The 22299-nt window shown below is 42.4% G+C and overlaps 1 protein-coding gene across 3 annotated transcripts; it reads left to right on the plus strand.

Annotated features, from left to right (window-relative positions):
* Positions 1-884: 884 nt before the first annotated feature.
* On the plus strand, positions 885-21305 carry TMEM45A (transmembrane protein 45A). 3 transcript variants are annotated; one of them, XM_048944754.1, is made up of 7 exons: positions 917-988; positions 3900-4090; positions 10902-11111; positions 13559-13771; positions 14377-14561; positions 16664-16809; positions 17527-21305. In XM_048944754.1, the coding sequence occupies exons 3-7, from the start codon at positions 10922-10924 to the stop codon at positions 17618-17620; spliced, it is 828 nt and encodes a 275-aa protein (XP_048800711.1). In that variant the 5' UTR covers positions 917-988; positions 3900-4090; positions 10902-10921; the 3' UTR covers positions 17621-21305. The 3 variants fall into 3 exon arrangements, with proteins under 3 accessions (XP_048800693.1, XP_048800711.1, XP_048800703.1); XM_048944736.1 differs by lacking the exon at positions 3900-4090 and having other exon boundaries at positions 885-988; XM_048944746.1 differs by lacking the exons at positions 917-988; positions 3900-4090 and adding an exon at positions 1001-1240.
* The last annotated feature ends 994 nt before the right edge of the window (positions 21306-22299 follow it).

The following is a 22299-nucleotide window of genomic DNA, read 5'->3' on the forward strand; positions in this document are numbered from 1 at the left end:
TAGTACTATTTATCTGAGAGTGAAAGTGTAACTAGATACTGAAGAGACAAACAGGGTAGAGCTGGTTGAGAAGATGAAGTGCAAATCAGGGGGGGTTGGACCTAAATGATCTCTGAGGTCCCTTCTAACCCAAGCCATTCTATGATTCTATGATTCAAACAAGAATGCATTCTTAATCTGCTTTAATCTTTACATGGAGTTAATTTCACCCATTATTTCCTTTAGGCAAAAAGCTTTCACATGGTGCGTGGCAGAAATTTAGGGGACTTGCCGGAGCCTCAGTGCTTAGTCCCAGATACAGCTAACAGTTTAGAGGGAACATTCTGCTTGGCCATTCCAGGTGCCATAGAGATTGCCAACACAGGAGCTTGGTGCTGTGGTGGGAATGATCAGGAAGGCTGATCAGAGCCCAAATACATGTTTGTCACAGCCTCCTGGCAAACGTCTCGAAGGAGGATTTTTCTGATTGTAAGATTTGAGGATTGAGCTGGCAGTGCAAGAGGTGCACCAGAATGATGTGATTGATTCAGCATCGTCAGTAACACCGTTTGTGATGGCAAGACATTTGTAAACAAGTTGTGGCATCACCCTGTCAGTATTTTTGGACACTCTTCTTTTGGATTCAGGGCTCTGCCATACATTCCTGTGTAATTACAGGAGCTACAGCGACGAGTGACTATTTTCGCGGAGAAAACCTTGGTCACAGAATCACAGAAACATAGAACGGCCCGGGTTGAAAAGGACCACAACGATCATCTAGTTTCAACCCCCTTGCTGTGCGCGGGCTCGCCAACCACGCCCGCAGCTCCCGGGGCCGCCCCTTCCCTCTTCCCTCGAAGCCCCCGGCGTTGGGCGAGGACTGTGGGGAGGAGCCCGCCCGCCCCCCCGCGGCCGCCGGCTCCCGGGGCAGCTGCAGGGCGCCCTCCCGCGGGGCAGCCCGGGCCGGTAGCTGCGGCGCCGAGGGGCAACGCGGGAGCCGGCGGCGCAGGTAAGGGAGCGGTGCTCCGCGCTTCGGTTCTCGCAGCCTCTCGGTTCCTTTTCGAAACGGAGCAAAGCTCGGGAAAACTTTTCCAGGCTCTGCCTCTGCTGCGTTTCGTTTCGGTTTTACGGCGATGGATCGCGATCGGCTCGCCCAACAGCGCTTAAGGCTGACTGGGTATCCGGCGTTGCGTTGTCCTTCTGAGAAATGGCTTTTGGAGATGTTAGAGCTCAGGAACTGAACGTAGAACTACATGAAAAAGTATGCTTTTTTTCCTATTTCGAACGGGTTCTTTGAGGATTACTATGCACATATATAGCTCAGACTTGTGTGATTTTTCTAGCGTGTGTAACTTTGTTTGCTTTGCCTTTTAGTGCTATTTTTGTTGTCCTCTTAGAGTTGCAGCATGTGCGATTCCATACATCACCAAAAGTACTTTGTCATTTGCAAAAGGAGTGTATTCAGCATCTATCTGATATGAAAACTCATCACTGACTGCTGTTACTATTCCAAAGTTGGCTCAAAATTTTTTTGCAACTTTTCAGTGTTGTTTATGTGGACGTTTCCTGTATCTTTCTCTTTACAAACACGGGTAAATCAAACAGATTTCTCTCAGTTGTGGAGAGCATGGGTAGAAGTATCCGCAGGAGCAGAGAAGCCAGATGAATCTCGAGGAGCAGTGTGAATAATTATGCCAGTGTTTGGTTGAGCCGTTCTCTGTTTGCTCTCGCACAGTGAATCTGCCTGGAAATACCATCTTACGGTGCTGCAGACAGCCAGCGTGGCGGCACAAAATTAAGACTTGTGCTTTTCAGGCTTAAGACAGAAATCATAGAATCACAGGATAGTTGGGTTGGAAGGGACCTCAAAGCGCACCCGCTTCCAATCCCACTGCAATGGGCAGGAGGGTTGATCCCCACCAGCTCAGCTGCCCAAAGCCCCATTCAGCCTGGCCGTGATTGCCTCCAGGGATGGGGCACCACAGCTTCTCTGGGCAACGTGGATCAGCTCTTGGTGCTAGAACTCTTGTCAGCTGGCTCATGCTCCACTTCTGAGGTGCAACTGGATGCATTCACGCACTGCTGTGGTGGGCAGCAGTGGTCACTTTGATGTTCTCTGACTTGGTGGGAGTCAGGCAAGCTCCTAAAACCAGGGATTGTAAATGACACTGCTTTTTTAAAAAATCTGTTTCTGAAGTGAGTAGCACGGCACTGTCACATTCCTTTCTTACTGTTCAGCATGAGCCAGACTTTGCGTGCTGGGACTGCTTTGTGCCTTGGATGACAAGAAGTTGCCCTCAGTCCCTTCTCATCCAGTGATGCCTGAATTAGGACCTGCTCTAATGTTTTAGTGCTCTATGAGCAAAATTCTTAAAACCTCTTCACGTGACTGTACACTTGAGCCATTTCTAAGATGCAGAGTGTAGCATCTGTAATGCCAGTCGTTTTAGATGAGTTGCAGGACTGTTGGGATCCCACAACTCCTGCATCAATGTCCCTGCTTGTGCCACTTCCACTGCCAGCTGACAGACAGCGGGGGCTGCTGCTGCTGTACCTTTGCATTATGAAGGACTCATTACATTCCCTGATGATGTTGCATTAGCTCTGGCTGATTCCCATCCAGTGAATGAAGGTGATCCTGTAATGAGAACCTGTACCTGTTTCTGTGAGGCGTTGTAATTTTTCCAGCTGGGATAACTAGGACAGATATTACCAATGTTATTGACTACCTTGCCAGTACTCATTCATTAGTGTTTTTCTTTTGCATCCACGTTTCTGGTGTTGAAAGCCTGTTTCTCCCAAGCAGTAGTGGGTAGAGGCATTTGTAGTAGTGGGTAGAGTCTATTTGGTTGCCCTTGTGACAAGCAGTACATCTCTTCATGGCTTACAGAGAAAACTTCCAGGTACAAAGGCAAGTCTGCAGAGGCAAAGCTCTTGATGCAAATCCCACCTTCCACTCCCTTGTTTGGCTTTATGGGAATTACTCACAAGGAAGCTTTTTATCTTTTTTTTTCTTTGTATCATAACACAACTCTGCAAGCCCCATGCTCTCAGATATCATTGATTACAGAGTCCGAATCCATGAGATTTAAACACATATTTGAAATCACTTTGTTTGCCTTTCCCTGCTGAAGCCCCTGAATATACACCACAGACAGGCAGGATGGCTGGAGGTGAGGAATCGCGTAACGGAATACTTTCAGAAGCATGCAGGAAAAAGAGGCTGTGTCTCACAGGAATCAGCAATTTCCATGAGAAGCCAGCACATAGAACACACACGCCACTGTGCTCCAGTCTCCTCCCTTATAGGGTACAGGAGGAGCTCGGCTTTTGGGGGCCACCTGCTTGGTGCCCAGTTCGGAGCCATGCTGAGCATTGCAGAGCCTGGCTGAGCTGGGCTGTGGTGTTTTGGTATGAAAACTGAGTCCCACCTGTGCCACTGTCCATAACTTATTAGTACTCTTGCATGTATTAATGTCAGCTCCATCCCATTTTTGTCTGCTTGACTCTATCCTTCAGATGAAAGCCTACCAGCATTCACAGTACATGACACTTCTGCTTACCATGTTTGGTGATTCTTTAAAATAGTCTTCTTAGTAAGATTCTCATTCCAGTTTTTCATTCAAAGCCCTTGGTCACCCTAGCAACTAGTACTACAAAATGAAGTGCTACCTTAATGCCTTTCCCACCAGTAACTGCTCACTACCATAAGGGAACAATCCCTGCAGCAAAAGGATAATAAATCATACTAAGCCCTGTCTTTGATACCTGAAAATCTGTTCTTCTCCAAAGATTTCCTCACTTTCTTTTCTTTCATACCTAGCATACTTGCAGGTGGAAAATACCTTCTTGGACCGCTCAAGCCCTAAATTTTCTCAATATCCTTTTTTTTTTTAATAATATGGATTCTTCTTCAATAGGTATTTGGAAACGTAAATCATCACAGCAGCTTCTAGCAATTTGTGAAGTGTTATTTAAGCACCAAAGACAGGATTCTTCACAGTCCAGATGGTAACTAGTATGGATTACAAATATTTATCTTGATCTGGAAGCCTTGACTGTTTTGCTGTCTTCTTACACCGTTCTGCTGAAGCCTTTTTCTATTGTTAAGGTACTGTAAGAGCAGTTCCATAGAAAAGATGCTAATATAAACCAAATCTTGTTTTATTACATTTCCTCTCCAGAGCTGGGCTTTCAGCTCTAAATCTCCAGCTGATCCAACAAACATTTAATCTCCTGATATTTTTCTAGCATGTCTAGCAGGAAGCAGCGAGGATGTAGGTAAACACACCTGGAACTACAAAGAGCCAGGAGTTATAGCAGGCATGTCCAACCAGCAGCCCATGGCCTGGCCCATCCTGCCTTCCAGCTGCTCCATGCCACACCACCATGGCAGTGGCTCTGCCCCACTGCCCATCCCAGCTTTGGACACACACCCATCACTCACAGCAACCACACAGCACTGTGTGAGCAGCACTGTCTGGGCTGAAACTGAAACATGGGGCACAGTGCAGTGCTGAACACATCCCTATGAACAGCAAATAATATGCAGACGTACCTTCTGTTGTCGTACAGGGATTTAAGAATAGATTTCAAGAGTGCTGAAAAAACTATCAATTTTTTGGTATATTTGCAATTCCATTTTAGTCAACATAATTATACTATCTGCACATTTTCAAATGGAATCAGACATTCAACTCAAAAGTTTGATCGTATCTCTCTACTGGACTTTCATAAGCACTCTCTTACCTAAAGAAAGATATTCCTCGCTTCAGTCGCACCTTATCCATGTTATCGCTTTTGGCAATATGTAGATTTGTGAGCCTCCTATTTTATGATGTTGGCCCACATCAGAGGTGGATGTTGGTGGTACTGCAATAGAGGCTGAACTTTCCCACAAATATTCCCTTACATTTTGTTGCTGTGTGACAGATGGCAGCAAAGGAGCAGTCTGACAGAGTGACATCTGACACGAGAGTACATATGAAGCAAAGGTGCATCATTAAATTCCTCCATGTGGAAAAAAAATGGCCCCCACTGACATTCATTGACTCTTGCTGTGAATGCTGATGAAGACCAAACAGTGGATGTGAGCACAGTGAGATGGTGGGTGGTGTGCTGTAGCACTGGTGACAGCGGATCACCTCCACTGGTGATTTTTATGAGCACATCATGCAGGTTCTTGTTCAATGATGGCAAAGATGTATAGCTAATGGTGGTGGCTATGTTGAAAAATAATGTTTTGTTGTTGAGAAAGTTCTCTATCTAATAGTGTTATTTTCCTCTTTATGTTTGTTGTAGTTTTTATGGAAATAAATAGGAAGCATTACTTTCAGAGCAACATACATATTTTGTTTGCAGCCCAGGCAAGCCAATATGTGAGACACCCATGAGTTATACTCTGCAAAAGTCTTTTATTCAGGGGATCCAGGAGCAATGTCTTTACCATGGTTTGAGTCTGATCCTTTAGGAGGAACTGTGTATTGGAGCAGAGATGAGGGAAGAGAAAGCAGGGAAGTATCTACTCATGCTGTTTTACACTTAACTGCAAGCAGTGCTAGGAAATAATGGACTATGTGTGATCAAATTGGCAGTCTTGGATTCTAAAAGTTTCATATCCCCAGAGAAGTAGTGCTCTGATGTGGAGAGCCAATGGTAAGATAGTTACGGCATGTTTACTGTCCCCGGGTAACCCCTGAGATGAACTGCTTGAATATGGGAGCAGAAACAGAGTCAACAGACATGCAGAGGAAGGAAAAGAAAGCCAAAAAATGGAGGGTTACGAGAAGCGAAAAAACACAGCGTAGAGCACTCAGGCTGAGAGGGACAAGTGTTGTGGAAGGAGGAGCTGCTGTCAAACAGGAGTTACTAAAAACACAAAGTAGTTTGGGTTGTGGGCTCAGCCCAGCCCTGTGAGGGATGCTAGCTTGGAGTTCCTCCAGTCTAAGGTCAGTATATGGACTTCTGATCACTGAAGCTTTGGGACTTCTGTTTTTCATCCCTACCTTCTGGGCCTGAAAATTCAAGAAAGGTGTGAATTCTCTTGTGGATTTCAAAGATACCTACTCTTAACACTTTTTTTGACCTAAAATTCTTTATCTTCCGACTCCTTAAACCACATCTATCAAGGCTGTAGGGTTGTTTTTTGAACACTTCAAGAAGTCTCGAGTGCTGCTTTCATATATGCAATACTTAGCATAAGTTTAATTTTGAGATAGCAATCCCATCTGGGAACCTGGGGTTGTAGCTGCTGAAACGCTTTTAGTCTTGACATGAAATCAGTATTGTATACAGCAAACATAATAATTACAGATAATTCCAGATCAGCATGACCCTTTATAATGTTTGCAGTTTAACGGCTGCAGGATAAAAGGCACTTGCATTGTGAATGCATCTTCGCTTTCAAGTAAATTTCTCTGGGGTTTTGCTCACGTCAGATGCATTAGAATGTGGTGGATTTCAGTTTTCACTAGAAGCTGTGGGATCAGGATTTATGCATTGACTAGGAAGTATCTAGCAACGTGTTATTTCCTTCTCCTATCAGTGTGCATTATTTTTACTGACATAACGATTGATTACCATGGGCACTGTGGATGAATAAACACCATTTCAAATAATTTAAATGCCACACTCTGTTTCCTAATCTGTGGGGAAAAAAAAACACTTTATTTTTACCACTGCAGTAACTTTGCTAACATTTCATATTCTGTTTTAACTTCTGTTATCACACAGTTCTGCAGCATTGCAGAAGAGTGAGTCTGTGGCCTCATAACTCCTGTCATTTGGGGGAAAAGATTGTTTCTGGTTGACTGTCCTCTTCAACATCCTCCAGGGCCTGATAAACACAGGAAATTACAGGGCATGCTGATGTGACAGAAGAATGTGCAGGCAGGGAACTGTGTGCATGCTGCTGGTTCTTACTGAGTGGGTGCGTGCAGCCTGGTCCTGTGCAGACTATCCTGCCCCAGGCTCTGGATTTTTAAATGGAGAAGGGAAGAAAAGCATATCTGTCTACTTCTAGTATAGAAAGTGACTGAGCAGCAGTAGCCAAGTGGTTTTGCTTACTTTTCCATACAGTTTCCAAGTTATGCTCAGTCCCCACACTGCATCCTCAAGAGATCTTGAGTGAAATCTGTAAAAGCTATGAAGCTTTCCTCTCAAAAAAGTCAGGGGATGTTTGAATCTTTTTTTTTTTTTTTTTTTTTTTTTTTAGGTTCGTTTTTCACCTTTCTTTTATTTTTCTACTAGCATAAGTGAGATAATTTTGAGGCTAGAAAGGCAGCTTTCAATACCCAGGAAAATGCATGCCGTTTCTTGCATGCTTGGCTTGCTCATTCCCTCCTTCCCTCTTGATCCCCACATTCTCTTCTGACCCCAAGGAAGAAGGTGCAGCCTGAGCTGGGGAATGAACACCCAGGGTACACAAAGCATTTATAGTTAGAAGCGGAATCTGTGGGCTGCCATCGACAACCTGTGTTTGCTTGGCAAAGTTTGAGTGTAAAAATACTTTTGCAATACCACCCAGCATGTGATTTCTGGAAAGGCTTAAATCGTGCAAAACTTTCTGTGATTACTGCTAGAAAAATGATACTTTGAGCTCACGTGTGGGGAAAAAAATGTGTCTTGCAGTTACAAGCAGCTGTAAATTATTCTCATTCCTTATTCCAGTCAGCTGCAGAAACATTGTCTAGTGTTTGGAATTTGGAAACTACCTGGACAGCTGTACCATTGCCATCCGTCTTTTCCTCCTCTTCTCCTGGCACCACAGGACCACTGGGTCCTGGGTGAGACTCACAGAACCATAAAATGGAGGGAATCTTAAAAATCATCAAGCTCCAACCCCGTGCTGTGGGCAGGGCTGCCACCCACCCGCTCAGGCTGACCGAGGCACCAACCAACCCAGCCTTGAATGCCTCCAAAGATGGGCTATCCACAGCCTCTCTGGGCAGCCTGTGCCAGTGCTTCACCACCCTCTGAGTAAAGAATTTATTCCTAACATCTAACCTGAATTTCCTTTCTTTAAGTTTAAAGCCATTCTCCCTTATCCTAATCCCTATTAGACTCAGTAAAGAGTTGTCTCCTGCTTGTAATAAGCACCCTTCAAGTACTGGCAGGCTACAGCGAGGTCTCCCCAGAGCCTTATCTCCTCCAAGCTGAGCAAGCCCAATTCCCTCAGCCTTTCCTCATAGGAGAGGTGCTCCAGCCCTTTGATCATATTTGTGGACCTCCTCTGGACCCGCTCCAAGAGTTCCACGTCTTTCTTGTGCTGGGGGCCCCAGGCCTGGGCACGGTACTGCAGATGGGGCCTCACAAGGGCAGAGACGATCACCTCCCTCTCCCTGCTGGCCAACTCTCCTTTGATGCAGTCCAGGAGAAGGGCAGCCTTGGCATCCCTCTGCTTGCATCCCTGGCAGGTGTTGAGCTCCAGGGAAGGGTTGGCAGATGAGAGTGTGTCTGTAGCACTTAGGAAGAAGGGGCTATGCCAGCAATTTTGGCCCTGGCACCACTGAGGATGGAAGAAGCTGTGGGACATGCATGCCTCACAACATCAGCTCTTCTGTGGTTTATTTGCTAGCTTATTGGATAAGACTCTGTGAAAATAAACCCTCAGACTGATTACTGGGATGGGCTGCAACGGGGGTTGCTGAATTCCCTCTGGTCCCCACAACAGGGAAGGCAGCAGCTTGCCATGGCTGTACACTTCTCATCCTGCCAGGTTCTGTGGGTCCTCACAGTGCCCTTGGTATTATACAAAGCCCACAGCGTGCAGCTGGCAGAACTGATGTATGTCTTTCTGGATAAAATATGCAAACAAGTCCCTGTATCTCTGAGTGAACTCAGACTGGAGATTTCACTCCCCTAAACTAGTAATAATCAATTGTATTGCTTACAGTAGTCATTCTTTTTCTGGTTCTGTTTTATTTTCATTGGATATGAAGTAGCTGCTGCACGCATCATTCTTGTCCCCTTTTTCCTTTCCTTATTTTCTTCCTTTCCTTGTTTTGAATAGTTTTGAACAGAATATCTTGATGGATAACCCAGATTTATGGCAGACAAACCTTGGAGTATTAGAGCTCCAAATGACTTAGGTTATTTATGAACTCAATCTACTGACTGAGACTTACCTTTGACGTTTCATATACTATGCACTACAAATTGCACTAATGCACGGTTATTTCTTTGAACTTACTGCAGCTGTGATCTTCCAGAGGTTGGATTTCCATAGATTTCATTTAGCTTTGTAATGCAGTGTCTCGCTTTGATGAGTGGTGCAAAATACATCTTTCCATTTGGAATGCTATGCACCTGTGATGAATAATAAAATATCTAATGAAAAAACCTTTTTAATGAATGGTGTTCATTGAGTACAGACACAGGGTGGGGGAAAGGCTGTTTCATTCGCCTCTCCTCTTATATTAATTCAAAGAAGGAAAAAAACTGACATATCTTGAAAAGACATCAATGCCATTTGGGTCAGCTGGTTTTAGAAGAACCAAACAGAGCAACAGGGCTGTTGCCTGCAGACACCCAATAAAACACGCAGGTAAAAACCCAGCAGGCTGGTTTGAATCAGTGATGTACTGAGCATTGGGGGGCTTAGAGCTCAACTCAGCGTTTTGTGGATGTTTCCATCACTGTTACTTTTCTTCTTAATGAGAAGAGAGTGAAATACTCTTGTTTTTTTCCCTTCTCCTTTGTGGCTGTATAGGTCACCTCTCCTCCTGCAGCCACATAGTAGTCTTGGCAACAGTAGGACCTGTGTATGTGGAAAAGTTTCCCCTTCCTAAAAATAATAAATAGAAAAATAACGCTTTAAGTGGAATTTGTCTTCCAGAAATAGGAGTGGGCTCACACTACGTGACTAGGCAGCACTACGTGAACCATCTGCAAGTACTCTGTGGCCCACAAGCCACAGTTTAAAACTACTTACACAGAACTGACCATAGGAAGTACTTACTGAAAAGAAAAAAAAGATCCTCTGTATTCTATTGATGGCCGGATGGCTCTGGCGTAGTGTGGTAATGAGATTTTTAAGTAAGCAACAATAATAAAAGAAAGCACATTTTGCTAATTCTCTTTGAGTGGTTATACCTGATTACATGTTATCTATGCAGAGATTTTGTGTGCCTTTGAGTCACGATGTAATTTGTAATCTGGCTTATAGAAGCTTAAAGAAAAAATGCAGTCTGATCTTAGAGCTGTAATTTTCATGAAGAAGCTACTGGATCCACTTTAACTCTCCTGGAAGTTGGGATGATGACCCCAATTACTAGATCCTCTTAATGATGCTGCCACTAAACATCTGTGTGACACTGATGAAGCATACCTTATCACTCAACTCAGTGTACTTGATGGGGCAAATGTGGCTAGCTGAGGTACATAATTTACCTATCATTCACCACTTGATGTTTGTAAATCCTCATGAGGCATCTGGGTTGAACTACACAATAATGTATCAGTGAGTGGTTACCCATGAGATCTGTACACAGTACATTTTCCCCTCTGTCATGCATTATCTTGATTTGTGGAGCAGAGAAACATACAATGCTCTGAAGGTGAAGGAGCCAAATTCTGAATATTCGTGTTGTGTGTTCTGCTAGTGTGAGACCAACAGCGTGCCACTGTACATGATAACTGCTTTTTGTCTTAACTTGTCAGCTGCCAGCTTTGCATTTCAGGTCAGAACCTTTGCAGCTGGGTCACTCAGTCCTGATCTGCAAAGCTGTGAAACTTAGGAGACTGGCTGCATGTCTTGAACAGCCAGGGGAGACAAGCACCCAAATCCATTTTTGAATAGTGTGAGTGCTTATTTCAGTTACACTCTTCTGATCGAAGCAGAGAGATCAGTTAAAATGACAACCCACAGAATTCTCCTACTATTCCAATAATCAGTCTGCTTCTTTCTTTTTTTTTACCCTCAGGTATTGCACAGTAGAAAACCATGGGCAATTTCAAAGGCCATGCACTCCCTGGAAGCTTTTTCCTTCTTTTTGGCCTGTGGTGGTCAGTGAAATACCCCCTGAAGTATGTCTGTCGAAAGAACAAAAGCGCTTGCTACCTGGGCTCCAGGGCAGGATTTCAGCGCCTGGAGTTTGTTGAGGGCATCATCAAGGCTGTCTTCGCCCTGATTGGTAAGATGGACAGAGTTGCCAAAGAAAATAAAAATGCAAAAGGCTGTTTTTTTTAACAGGTTTTTGTTTTTGTTTTCCAAAGCTTGTTTTCTATCAAAACGTATTTTGTTCTGTTTTGTTTGTTTGTTGTTGACTTATTGTTTTGTTTTGCTTTTAATTAGTGGTGCAGGAAGGATAGCATCATGAATGGGTTTCTTGATCCATTTTTTGTCTTGGGTTCAGGAGAGGATGCCATTCTGAAAAGGGGGAGCAGATTGATACATACTGTTCTGCTCAGTAAAAAAAAAAAGTGAGGCGCTCTTTGGAGTCTTCTGATAGACATTTGGGTCAGAATTGGTGTTTTACTTAATTCCCCTTGTCCTTTGGATATTATGTGTTAAATAATTAGTGAAGCATCCATTAATAATTACATCATTATGACTATGACGTGGTTTCCATCTATAGCACACTTCCAGAGCTTCTGAAAGATTTCTTGGCTCCTTCAGATGTGGTCCATTTGAGTGTCCATGTGCTGCTCACTGCTTCAGGGAAGGAGCAAAGGTATTTTAGGTGAGAGGCCCTCATGTGCAGCCTGTTAGTACCAGGCAATAGGGCACTGCTTAGCTCTTTTTAAATCCAGCCATTCCAGCCCATTGCTATGAATGGTTTCAGATGGCCTGCCAGCTCTCAGATGTCAGGTAGGCTCCTCAGAGCTATTGATATAAAGTATAAATGCAGATAACATTTTATTAACACCACCAAAAAGTGAAAATACTGAGAGAAAGAATGAACTCCAGGTCTTCTTGGTGCCAGGGGTCCTGTTTCTCATGTTGAGGCAAAGTATATATATATTGCACACTATACCAACGGGGCTGTGCAGAGGGCTGTGCAGAGACTTGGAAGTATCAGGCCTTGTCTGGATCTGAGTGTGCAGCACTGGTGTTGAGTGTGCAGCTATTTGCCTTTGTTGAGGAAGTAAACTAAATAAGGGGCATGGGTGCTCAGCATATGTAGGCCTCAAGTTGGAAAAGATTGTGATTTTTATTACTAAGCCTCTATTTTATCTATCTATTCATTAAATCTCAAAGTTCCCTGGTGTCTACTCCAGGATTTATCCCCGTGTGTTATTCCAAACCCTTTTTATTGCTTTCCTGTCCCCTCTGGGAGCTGTACCAGTTGAGATACATCAGCACTGAAGTGATGTTATGATTACAATATAATATGCTTTAAAAAATTATCAAAACCTGAATAATAATGTTCACTTTGAGGTGTGGGTAAGGGCATCTTTCCTACAATGTCCCAGTCAGTGTCTAGAAGAAGACAACCAAGTAAAACACAAATCCAGTGGAAAGAAAACCTATCAGCTTAACTTGTTGTAACTTCAATTCCAGTAAAAAACGTGGATGAGAAAGTTTGGGAAGGATGAGCACTTAAAGCAGCAGAAGGATTGAAAACTGCTGCTTCTGTGTTAGGAAAATTTGAAAGAAAGGTGAAAAATCTCTGTGTTAGTTCTGTAATATCTCTCCTTATACAGAGGGATGCTGGCACATGCTGTACTAAACAACACAAATAACTGGAGTGACTGAAAAGTCTGATGCATACCAAACTCTTCACAAACTTAATTGATGATATAAAGTATCCTAAAGCTCCTTTCCCTTTTCTGGAGCACTGTTCAGTTAGCAAGATAACAAGAGGCCAAAGCAAGGAAAATGATGGAGTAGCAATACAAATACTAACTCTGTATATGTCCTCATGGGACCTTTAATAGCACTGCACAGCGGAAGGATTTTCCTTTTATGGTTTTATCATAAAGATCTCCTTTGAACTAACAGTTTGAACTCTGCCATCCTACATATTGCAGGGACTGAAGCGGGAAGTCTTTCTTTTGAGAACTTCAGCATGTGTTAAACTCATGTTTTAAACACTGGGAAAGACAGCTGAAAAATGTATTCAATAACAATTGTTTTAAAATAAAAAGAAGAAGAAAAAGCAAATAACGGCCATGTCCATTTTCACTACTGGGAACTGCAGGATGCAAATAGGCCCATCAGGAGTGGAGCTAAAGGCTGGCTTCCTGTGGCTTTCTCCTTTTTGGATTGTCTGATGTTTAATATATGCTTGAGCTCCTCTGTGGTCTTTCCCTCAGCAAATAAATTTATTTTGCCTCTCTTCCACCCACTGCCTTTTTTCCTGAAAATGTATAGAATATTAATATCTTTGAGGCCTCTGTGCCTCCATTTGAATTTACACAACAGCTTAGAAACTTTACTGGGAATGAGTGAACTGGGAAGAAGGAAGGAAAACACAGCAATCGCATGGAGCAGACTTCAGGAAACTGTACCCAGATGTCTGATATTTTGCTGCTGCATTAGTGTATATTAGTGCCTCCTCTGTTTATAAAAAGCCTTCTCATTAGTCTCTATCTTAAGCACTGGGACAAATAGCAATATTTCTCATTTCATGTGCAGGAATGGTGGCTGAGCAGTTTGTTCCTGACGGACCTCACCTGAAGTTGTATAATTACGAGGAAAAGCACTGGGATCACTTGATGAACTGGCAGCATGCCACCATGTATCTCTTTTACGGTGTTTCAGGCTTGGTTGATATTGTGGCTCATGGGACTAATGCACTGCCAGTAGCCATGGACAGGATGATGCTTTCCTTAGCAGTTTTTATTGAAGGTGAGTTTACTTCTCCCTGCAGAGGTGCCTGTGAAATTGGCACTCAGCTATCAGCCCTTTGACTGGGATTCTCAAATCAGCCTTAGAGAATGAGATCTATGAGAGATGAGCATTAGACACCCTGAAACCTTCAAAAAAAAAAACACCCAAGCATTCCTGGCTTTCCTTAAACCGATACGGATTTGTCCACACTGTAGTCCAAGAGCCTGGTCCTGCAACACACAGGTTCACCTCTGCTTTCCTAAGCTGCTGAGATAGTAATATGAGTGCTGTGAGAATATTTTAGTTAAGTGCACAGTAGCTCAGGCATATGCTTCAGTGTATGTACAGAGAGAGTATGCTGCCAGCATGTGTGCTTCTACCTGCACAGCAGTCACACACTGGAACTACAATACAGACGTTGTTGGATGTCGTGTTGAGGGACATGGTTTAGTGGGAGCTACTGGGAATAGGTGAACAGTTGGACTGGATGATCTTGAAGGTCTTTTCCAGCCTTGGTGATTCTGTGATTCTATGATTCTATGACATACTCAATTTTTACTTTCTGTGAGCACAAGATATCCCTCTTGTTACACTTCTTAAACTACTCACTTAATTTATTCCAGGTTTTCTTTTTTGCTACCACCTTCATGGGAGAGCCATGCTGGATATTCACGTTCATCAGTTATTGCTGTATGCTATCTTTGGAGGTGCTATTTGCATATTTCTGGAAGTTTTCTTCCGTGGCAGTATTGTACTCGAGATGCTCCGTACAAGCCTATGCATATTACAAGGCAGCTGGTTCTGGCAGGTGGGTCACTGCTTTGCCTTGGGAATGTCTTCCTTCACCAACATTAGTCATCTACCCCTTTGCAGGTGTTTGAAAGCTGATGTAATATGCCTTTTAAATACAAACCTCAAAGGACTCATGGAAAACAGCAAACCATTAATGTCCCTTTAAAGAGGCATTTTACAGACAATAGGCCCTTTTACTCCTGCTGTCTTTTATTTGAATCAATACAAAAAATAAGGTGGTTTTGTTGAGCTTTCCCTTGCTAAACGTCATTAAACGTCCCCTCTGATCTCTGTAACATCCTATCCAAATCTGCAAGCCAAATGGCAGCTATTTTACAGCCCTGCAATGTTTGCTGCTGTGGGAACAGGTGGTCAGTGCCCAGGGGAGAATGGTAAAGCGGAGGCAAGCAGCTCCATTGCCCTGCCATGAAGAAGAATGAAGGCGCAAATGATTTTTCATGCGCTGAGGCAGGTTGCCTCTTTGTACATTCTAAAAACATTTCAACAGTGGTAACCTACATTCAAAAGGTATTTAAACTCCCAATTCCCATTAATCAAATACTATACAGTTTATAACTTCTCCATGTTCCAGCACGTGAGCAGGGGAAGTAACAGTTTAAGCCTGTACGTTTTGGACTTGTCCAGCAACGACTCTTCAGAATGTAGCTGCCATCCGTTGGCTTATGTGGGGATTCTGTTGGATTAATGAATATTTCATAGCATCCCTTTGCTGTTAGAGGGAATCTCATAAATTGTTGCAAACTTGTAACAGAGCAATAGGAGTGCTGGTGACTCCATGAGTTTGATCTTATAGTGGAGAACTGAGGTCACTACAGTGATTTTTCTTTCCGGCATGTCTAGACAGCCTTCTCTTTTTTATGTGCTGGCCAGACACGATGAATAAAAACGTTTGCTGTTCCTTAGGAGAACTGGACACTCAGCACCAAATCAAACATTTAAATACTTGCTTTGGCAGGAAGACAGACCTCCTAAACGGTAGTATTTTTCTATAAGTGAACTCAAGAGCTGCGGCCCTCAGCGTTTTATTTTCTTTTTTTTTTTTTTTGTACATTTCCTCACTGATTTAAGAAGCTTTACAAAAGAGGAATTAGTTACACTCTTTTATTCTTTGTTGTCTATCTAGTTGAACTTTAAAACAAGTTCTTATTTTAACTCCAGAGACAGTGTGTTTTCTGTTTCAAAGTAAAAGCTGAAGAACTAAAAATACAAGATTTAAGTGCATTTTTTTTTTCACACCCACATTAGACTTCAACCGTATGTGTGACTAAAAACCACATACTGGCTGCAGCATGACAGATCTGTAGAAGGTAAAGGAGCTTTCTTTCTGCATCAACACCTTCATTCATTGAATTCTCAGCATGTAAATGCAAAATGCTCTCCTCCCCTCCTTCTTCCTTTCCCCCCTTTTCCCAGCTCCCAAATCTTCAACTAACTGGTTGAGCTTTGAAGAGGGTCATATAGTACAGAGGAGTGGTGCTGGTAAGGTCTGACCCCTCACCAGCCATGGGGTTACTAATTTTCTAGTTTTTGGAATTATATGAATTTTGTCTTCCCCAGCTCTGGCTAAGCAAATCAGCTATATATTTCTCACAGGTTTGTAGCCTGGGTGAGGAAGCTGCATTTTTACTTTATTTCAAAACCTGATGTTTCTCCCAGATGGAAGCAGATGTAGGGCTTGCCTTTATTTATTGATTTATTATTCATCTTCTGAATTGTTTAACACATTCCTGAGAATACATGCAAGTGGCTGGGTGGGTTTTCTGCACAGTGATGAGTTTGTAGTTTGTAAAACGTGGCTGAGAATTATCCCCTTTCCTTACTATAAGTGGTTCTGGTTGTGCTGAGCCTTGTTGGACCACTTGATCACTCTCTGAGCAAGAGCAGAGGGAATCTGAAACTGGCTCTGTGTCTTCAAAGGCATTTCTGCACAAAGCTTTGTGAAATTATCCATCCCATCTGAGTATGACTGCAAATCTGTTTCTAATAATCAGCACTATGAGCAAATGAAACGTCTGCTGTGTGCTGGGTAGCATAGTATATGATACAGCATAGCATACACATCACGATGTCTGCCAAATATCTTTTATTTTATTGCAGATTGGCTTTGTTCTTTATCCTCCAAATGGGAGCCCAGAGTGGAACCAAATGGATCATACCAATATGATGTTCCTGACCATGTGCTACTGCTGGCATTATGCTTTTGCTATTCTTATACTTGCAGTGAACTACACAATTGTCAGCTGGTAAGTTAACTGAAAACTGTCTAAAACTATGGAGACCTGTTTGTTTAACAGGAGCTTTATTTTTGGAAGACTTTACCAGCAAATTAAACAGTTTCCACAAAGTAATTAATTGTCTTGGAAAGTAAAATGAAATTAGCTATAGATAACCAGTGAGGAAAATGTGACTAGTTACTTCAGTAGAAAGGAGAAAAATGTTCATCAAATACAGTTTGGATAGAATAATGCTTCTAGCATTGATGGTCTTCCACATTTGTAACTGTATAACTTGCAGTGAGTTAGAAATTGGGGAAACCTTTTTCTCTCTTTCAGTGCTTGTCTTTACCAATTCCAAGTGGATTTAACAACTGGCTTGATGACTTGAAGCTGATTGGTCAGGTTTCACTGCTAGTACTTTCCTTTGACCAGACCTGATTTTTTTTCACTAGCCAGTTTCATCCTCTAATTTCTAAAGATAGCCTTTTTCCTTGCATCCCAATGCTAATCATGACGGAATTCTGACTGCTATGTGAACTTTGCTGTAAAAATGATCCTGATCCTCTTCATGGTGTCTTCAGCAGTGGCCTGTTACAGGTTTTAATAAAACAATCATCTGAACACCCTGATTTGATGCAAGCATTGAATAGTTTTTTACCTTCTAAAAGCAGCCATGCTAGTCTTTGAGTCACTGTCTGATTCCTAATATTTATGACAAGCCTTTCTTTTCTTTTTTTCCTCCAGGGCAGTCCGGTCAAAGATTAAGCAGTCCCAGTCCATGGAAATGGGATTACTGAAAACATCTGAACGAGATCAGGAGTCAGAAGATGAAATTTAGTATGAATATGGCTCAACTAGTTTGTCCGCTCTACCATTAGGCTAACTGATACCTCATTTCTTGACCTGTTTACCGTCTTATTTGCTCTTCAGTACAGCTTGCAATGGAAATATCATCACCTAAGAATTGTCTACGTCGACAAGTTAGATCTTTATTTGTGGAGGGTAAGCTTGGTTCCACTATTACCTTGCTTATCACATGCCTCAGTGAAAAATAGACTAATATTAGACATGCTCAGACTTGAGTGAGGTGGCATTACCAAGTCTGTGTGTTAGACTCATTAAAAGCTAAGCAAAATGTTTTCCATCTGCTGCTGAACGAATGGTTTTGTTTCCACAATTAGGGTGTCCAAATAAGTGCGTTTGTTGAACTGCAAACAGCATAGTGCATAAACAAATCTGCAGACCTGGAAGAGAGTAGAACAACATACAAAATCACAGCCTTGCAGCTGTCTTTTATAACAAATTCACATCTTTGCTTGTGGCTTTATGTTAAGTGGAAAGAACTACTCACAGCAAAGCCCTTCAGCATTTCCTTGAACAGTGTGCTGTGTGTTCACTCCTAAACTTCTGCAGGAGGACCAGAGGGTTGTACAGTAAATGAAAACCACCACAGTTCCCTCCTTTGCCTAGATAGTCTTGCCTCTTTGCTATCATTTGGCTTTGAAAGGCAGTGCATTGACCCTGCTTCTCCCCAGCACACAGAGCAGCTTCTTTTCCAGTAAAGTCGTCCTGCATCAGCCCCTGGCCAAAAAAGCAGTTCGTTTCCCCAGTCTATTTCCTTCCCTTAGGTGGGATTTGGTGCAGTTTCAACAAGGTTTAGGGGCAGATATACATCTGTACCCAGTGCCTGGATCTGGACTAGGTGATACTGAACTGTGAGGTGGATGAGATGGGTTTGCACCTCTTCCCACAAACGCTGAGCAATCTGTACAATGCAAAACAGTGATCAGTGAGAGGGCAGAGGTTTCCTTCAGAGTTGTTCTGTGCCCAGCTGGCCACGTGCTATTGCTTTCTGTATAATAATAAAAAAATTCCTTTTTTTTTTTTGTTTTTTTTTGTTTTGTTTTGTTTAATTGCATTTATTTTTCCCACTGGAAAAGCTGCAGCCAGGCCTGGGGTGCCCTCTCCAGCACTCAGTCTCACTTGGGACGTGCTCCAACCTCAACAGTTGCAATAGCAAAATAACTGATACGTGGCAGAAGGCAGCAGAAGAGTGAGTGTGTAAGCACACTGCCCCCGTGGGGCTAACTCCTGCAGCCTGGCTCTTACTCTCTTGATATCTTATAAAACCGGGCTTCAGCAGCAGGGCAGCATATGCTCAGTTTTCCAGGGGCTTGATGACAGGAGATGTGCTGATGGTCATGGGCGATGATGCATGGTTAGCTGTGGTGAGGCAGTTATTCTGGAAAATAGCTTCTAGCATTTAGAACATTCCACCTAAAAATACTATTTTCTAGTTGCTGATGCAGTAGTTCTGTTCAAATAATACTGGGTTTGGTGCTGCAGAAGTGTTTGTTCTGTTATTCTGCTATTTCCATATTCTCCTGAGAGAATGTAACACTGGGCTCTGGAAGAGAGAGTTGTAGGGTCTGGCCCCTCCAGTTTCCAGTTTCACCAGAAGAGTGAGTAACATAAAATTACTAATTGTGGTAAGCTGGTTGCTTGAAAAGATGAGCAAAACCGTAGTTTTTAGCTGAAGGGGATCTCAGGGCTCAGAAAAAAAATAGCACTAAATGCTTTTTCTAAAGCTATTTTACTTCATTTATAAGATTTTCCCTTTTGTCTCCTCTCTTCCAAAGAGAATTTTTGTTGGCTGCATGTGCTGTTAGTGCTGAATTTTAGAACATCAGGCTTACCAGTGCCTTTCTAAAATAAACAGGGCCATTTATTTTGAAGGAGAAAGAACTTCTCTCCTCATAGACAGAAGCAGTGCAAGTTTCTTTGGTGCTTTATTTTTGGTGACAAGCCTGGTTAATACTGTACAAATATTAAGGTGCTATATCTCTAGACTAAAGTGAAATCGTAAGCACGAAAAAAAAAGTGTGCTGACATGGCTGCGTTTTGATATGTCTTTTTAGAAGAGTTCAGTTGGTCCTTTTCTGAGTTATTTTAGATCTTTCTTTACCAAGTGTCATGACACTTAAAAGTAGTGTCAGATTATCTATATGAATCTACATCAGGATGTAAATCTAGCTGGCTCCCTGACTTTTCTCTGTTTACAAATGTAAACTAGGAAACTTCAAATACATAGTCCTAATATTACTGTTTTTCTTATTGATTGCTCCTTTTCACTATCTTTCTCTGAAGTGCCTTGGAGATTTTGGCAGACTTTAACAAAGTGTGCCTCAGGACATCATTGTAGACTAGGTATCAGTATGGCATTTTTGTAGCTCTCACTTTTGCAACAGTTTTACTGTAAACTCTTAAGGGATGGATATTTAATTCCCTTTGAAAATCTAAGACTTGAGTTTCATTACTGCAGTTTCATTAAAATCAAATTTTCTGTGGGCATAAGGGGAAGGATCCTTCAGTTTGCTGAGGAGCTTGACTGCTAATAGCATCGGGGCTACCTAGGGCAAATGCAGCATATCACTGCACCCAGCTGTAACTTAGTACTCACTCATTGCGCTACATGGCTGGGGTGTAAAGCTTCTGAAGCGCTGGGAAATGGAGAAGATGGTTACTTATGGAAGAGAACCTGGGGAATGTTACTAAAATCTATCTCAATGAGCCAGAATCTGTTGGCAAAGTGACAGGTCCTCATGGGATTCAGTCACCTGAGCGAGCTGTGAATATGGCAGCTGTTTAGCAAAATCCTGATTTTTCAGAAGCAGAAAGTGCCAGTACTCGGACTTAACGGCCAGGAGAGCCACCAGCTGCCACTTTTCCTCTTGGGACCACCTCAGCCTCATGAGTTCAGCTTTGTCCCTGTCCATGTCCGGATGTTATTTCAACAGTGTTTGTCTGTCTGCTTGTTTTCTTTCGAGAGATCCTTAGCAGAAGTCAGCCTGCTGAGGTATCTCCTGCATCTCCTCATGTTCCCCTGTGCTGAATTCCATGTAAATGATCAGAGACCACCAGACACACCAGCTGGTTGTGGTGCTGCTTTGCTTCGCAAAGGTGCCTCTAAAAGAAGCCTAAAGTGGAAGTGAGTAAAGTCTATTACCAAGAACTACAGGATGTACTGCTTCCAAAACCTCTCTTTGTATAAGAGAAGGTGGCTTTGTATTACCAGACTTGAAGAAATGCAAATAAAACAGGTCCTGAAGTCTTACAGAAAGAGCAGTTTCTTGGATTTGCATTTAATATATAGAGTGTTATATATATATGGTATATAGGTGGGATTCTGTGCATAATGTACCACAAAGGACAGAAACAAACATTTCAAGGGTGGGTTTTCATTACACAGAGCATCTGACTCAGTCTTTTCAAGTGTTATTCAAAACAGATGTCCAAGAACAGGAGGGTGCCTGTATGGTGGAAAGGGTACAACTGTTGGCATTTCACTAGTGTCTGATTTTGCTGGAATTGAATGAGTGGAGGGAACTCTGACAAGTTTGCAAATACCACTCAGAAAAGGTAGCTGCTCTCAAGAGAATTTAAATTATTGTTAAATATTGGTGTCTTTTAAAAACTGTATGGTAGTGTATAATAGACAAGATATGCCTGTAATTTTATTTAAATAAAATCAGTTTATTCATCTAAGATGTCTGTTATGTTTTCTGGGGAAAACCATAATCATTACGGGGCAGGATGGGATAGACAGACATGTTACTCCGACAGCCCACCTAGAATAAATTTGGCAGTGCAGGGGATTTTACCCTAAATATCGAGGTAACAGAAAGCTTTGGTAAATCTGGTACTTTAATGTAGTACCCCTATGTAGTTCAGTTTTGCTGGTCTATGGCAGTTGGGTTAGGGCTACAGAAGTTAATGGAAGAAAACAGAATAGTTATTTATCCAAAAAGTCCCTTAGTAAGCGCAATAGTGGAATAAAGACTGAATTTCAAGTACTCCCAAGGACTGCACATCCATTAAAAGGGAGGAGGATAACTGGAAAGCTGCTGCGCATTTGCCTCTAACATCTGTTCTAGGTCAAATATGTACTTGCTCAAAATATGTGGAAAAATCCTAATATTTGTCGAACAGGGCATAACTAGTCTTCAAATGACTTTCAGAATAGTAATTTCTAGCAACTTGATGTGAAATTGTTGCAGTTTATGGATTTCTACAAGACGCTACATACACTTCTTAGAATAAAAGCACATTTTAAAAAATAGTTGAAAAAGCATAATTAGAAATACAACATCATGGTTTGGAGCTTTATGTGGAAAAAAAAGTTCTTGTATAAGGGCTACTGCATTTTAATAAGATATTCTGAAAGGGATGTTAGCCAAGGGGTCAACATCACTGCAAGGGCATGAAATGAGATGGTCATGTCTGCAAATTGTTGCATCTCTGAAAGGGAGGAAAAAGAAAAGGACAACAGGCTGCATTTCTAAAGAAGATTCATGCAACTGGTTAGCAGTTGAGCAGCTAGAAATCTCCTCTAGCTTGAGGACTAAAGCAGAGGGGAAGCTGCATTTATGGTACATGGTGTTCCAGTCTGCTTCCAGTGCTGTTTAGGTGGAATGAGGTTCCCAGATATACTCTGGGTTTTTATGGCACCTGTATGGC

Source organism: Lagopus muta, chromosome 1 (genome assembly GCF_023343835.1).
Source record: "Lagopus muta isolate bLagMut1 chromosome 1, bLagMut1 primary, whole genome shotgun sequence".
Lineage (NCBI taxonomy): Eukaryota > Metazoa > Chordata > Aves > Galliformes > Phasianidae > Lagopus > Lagopus muta.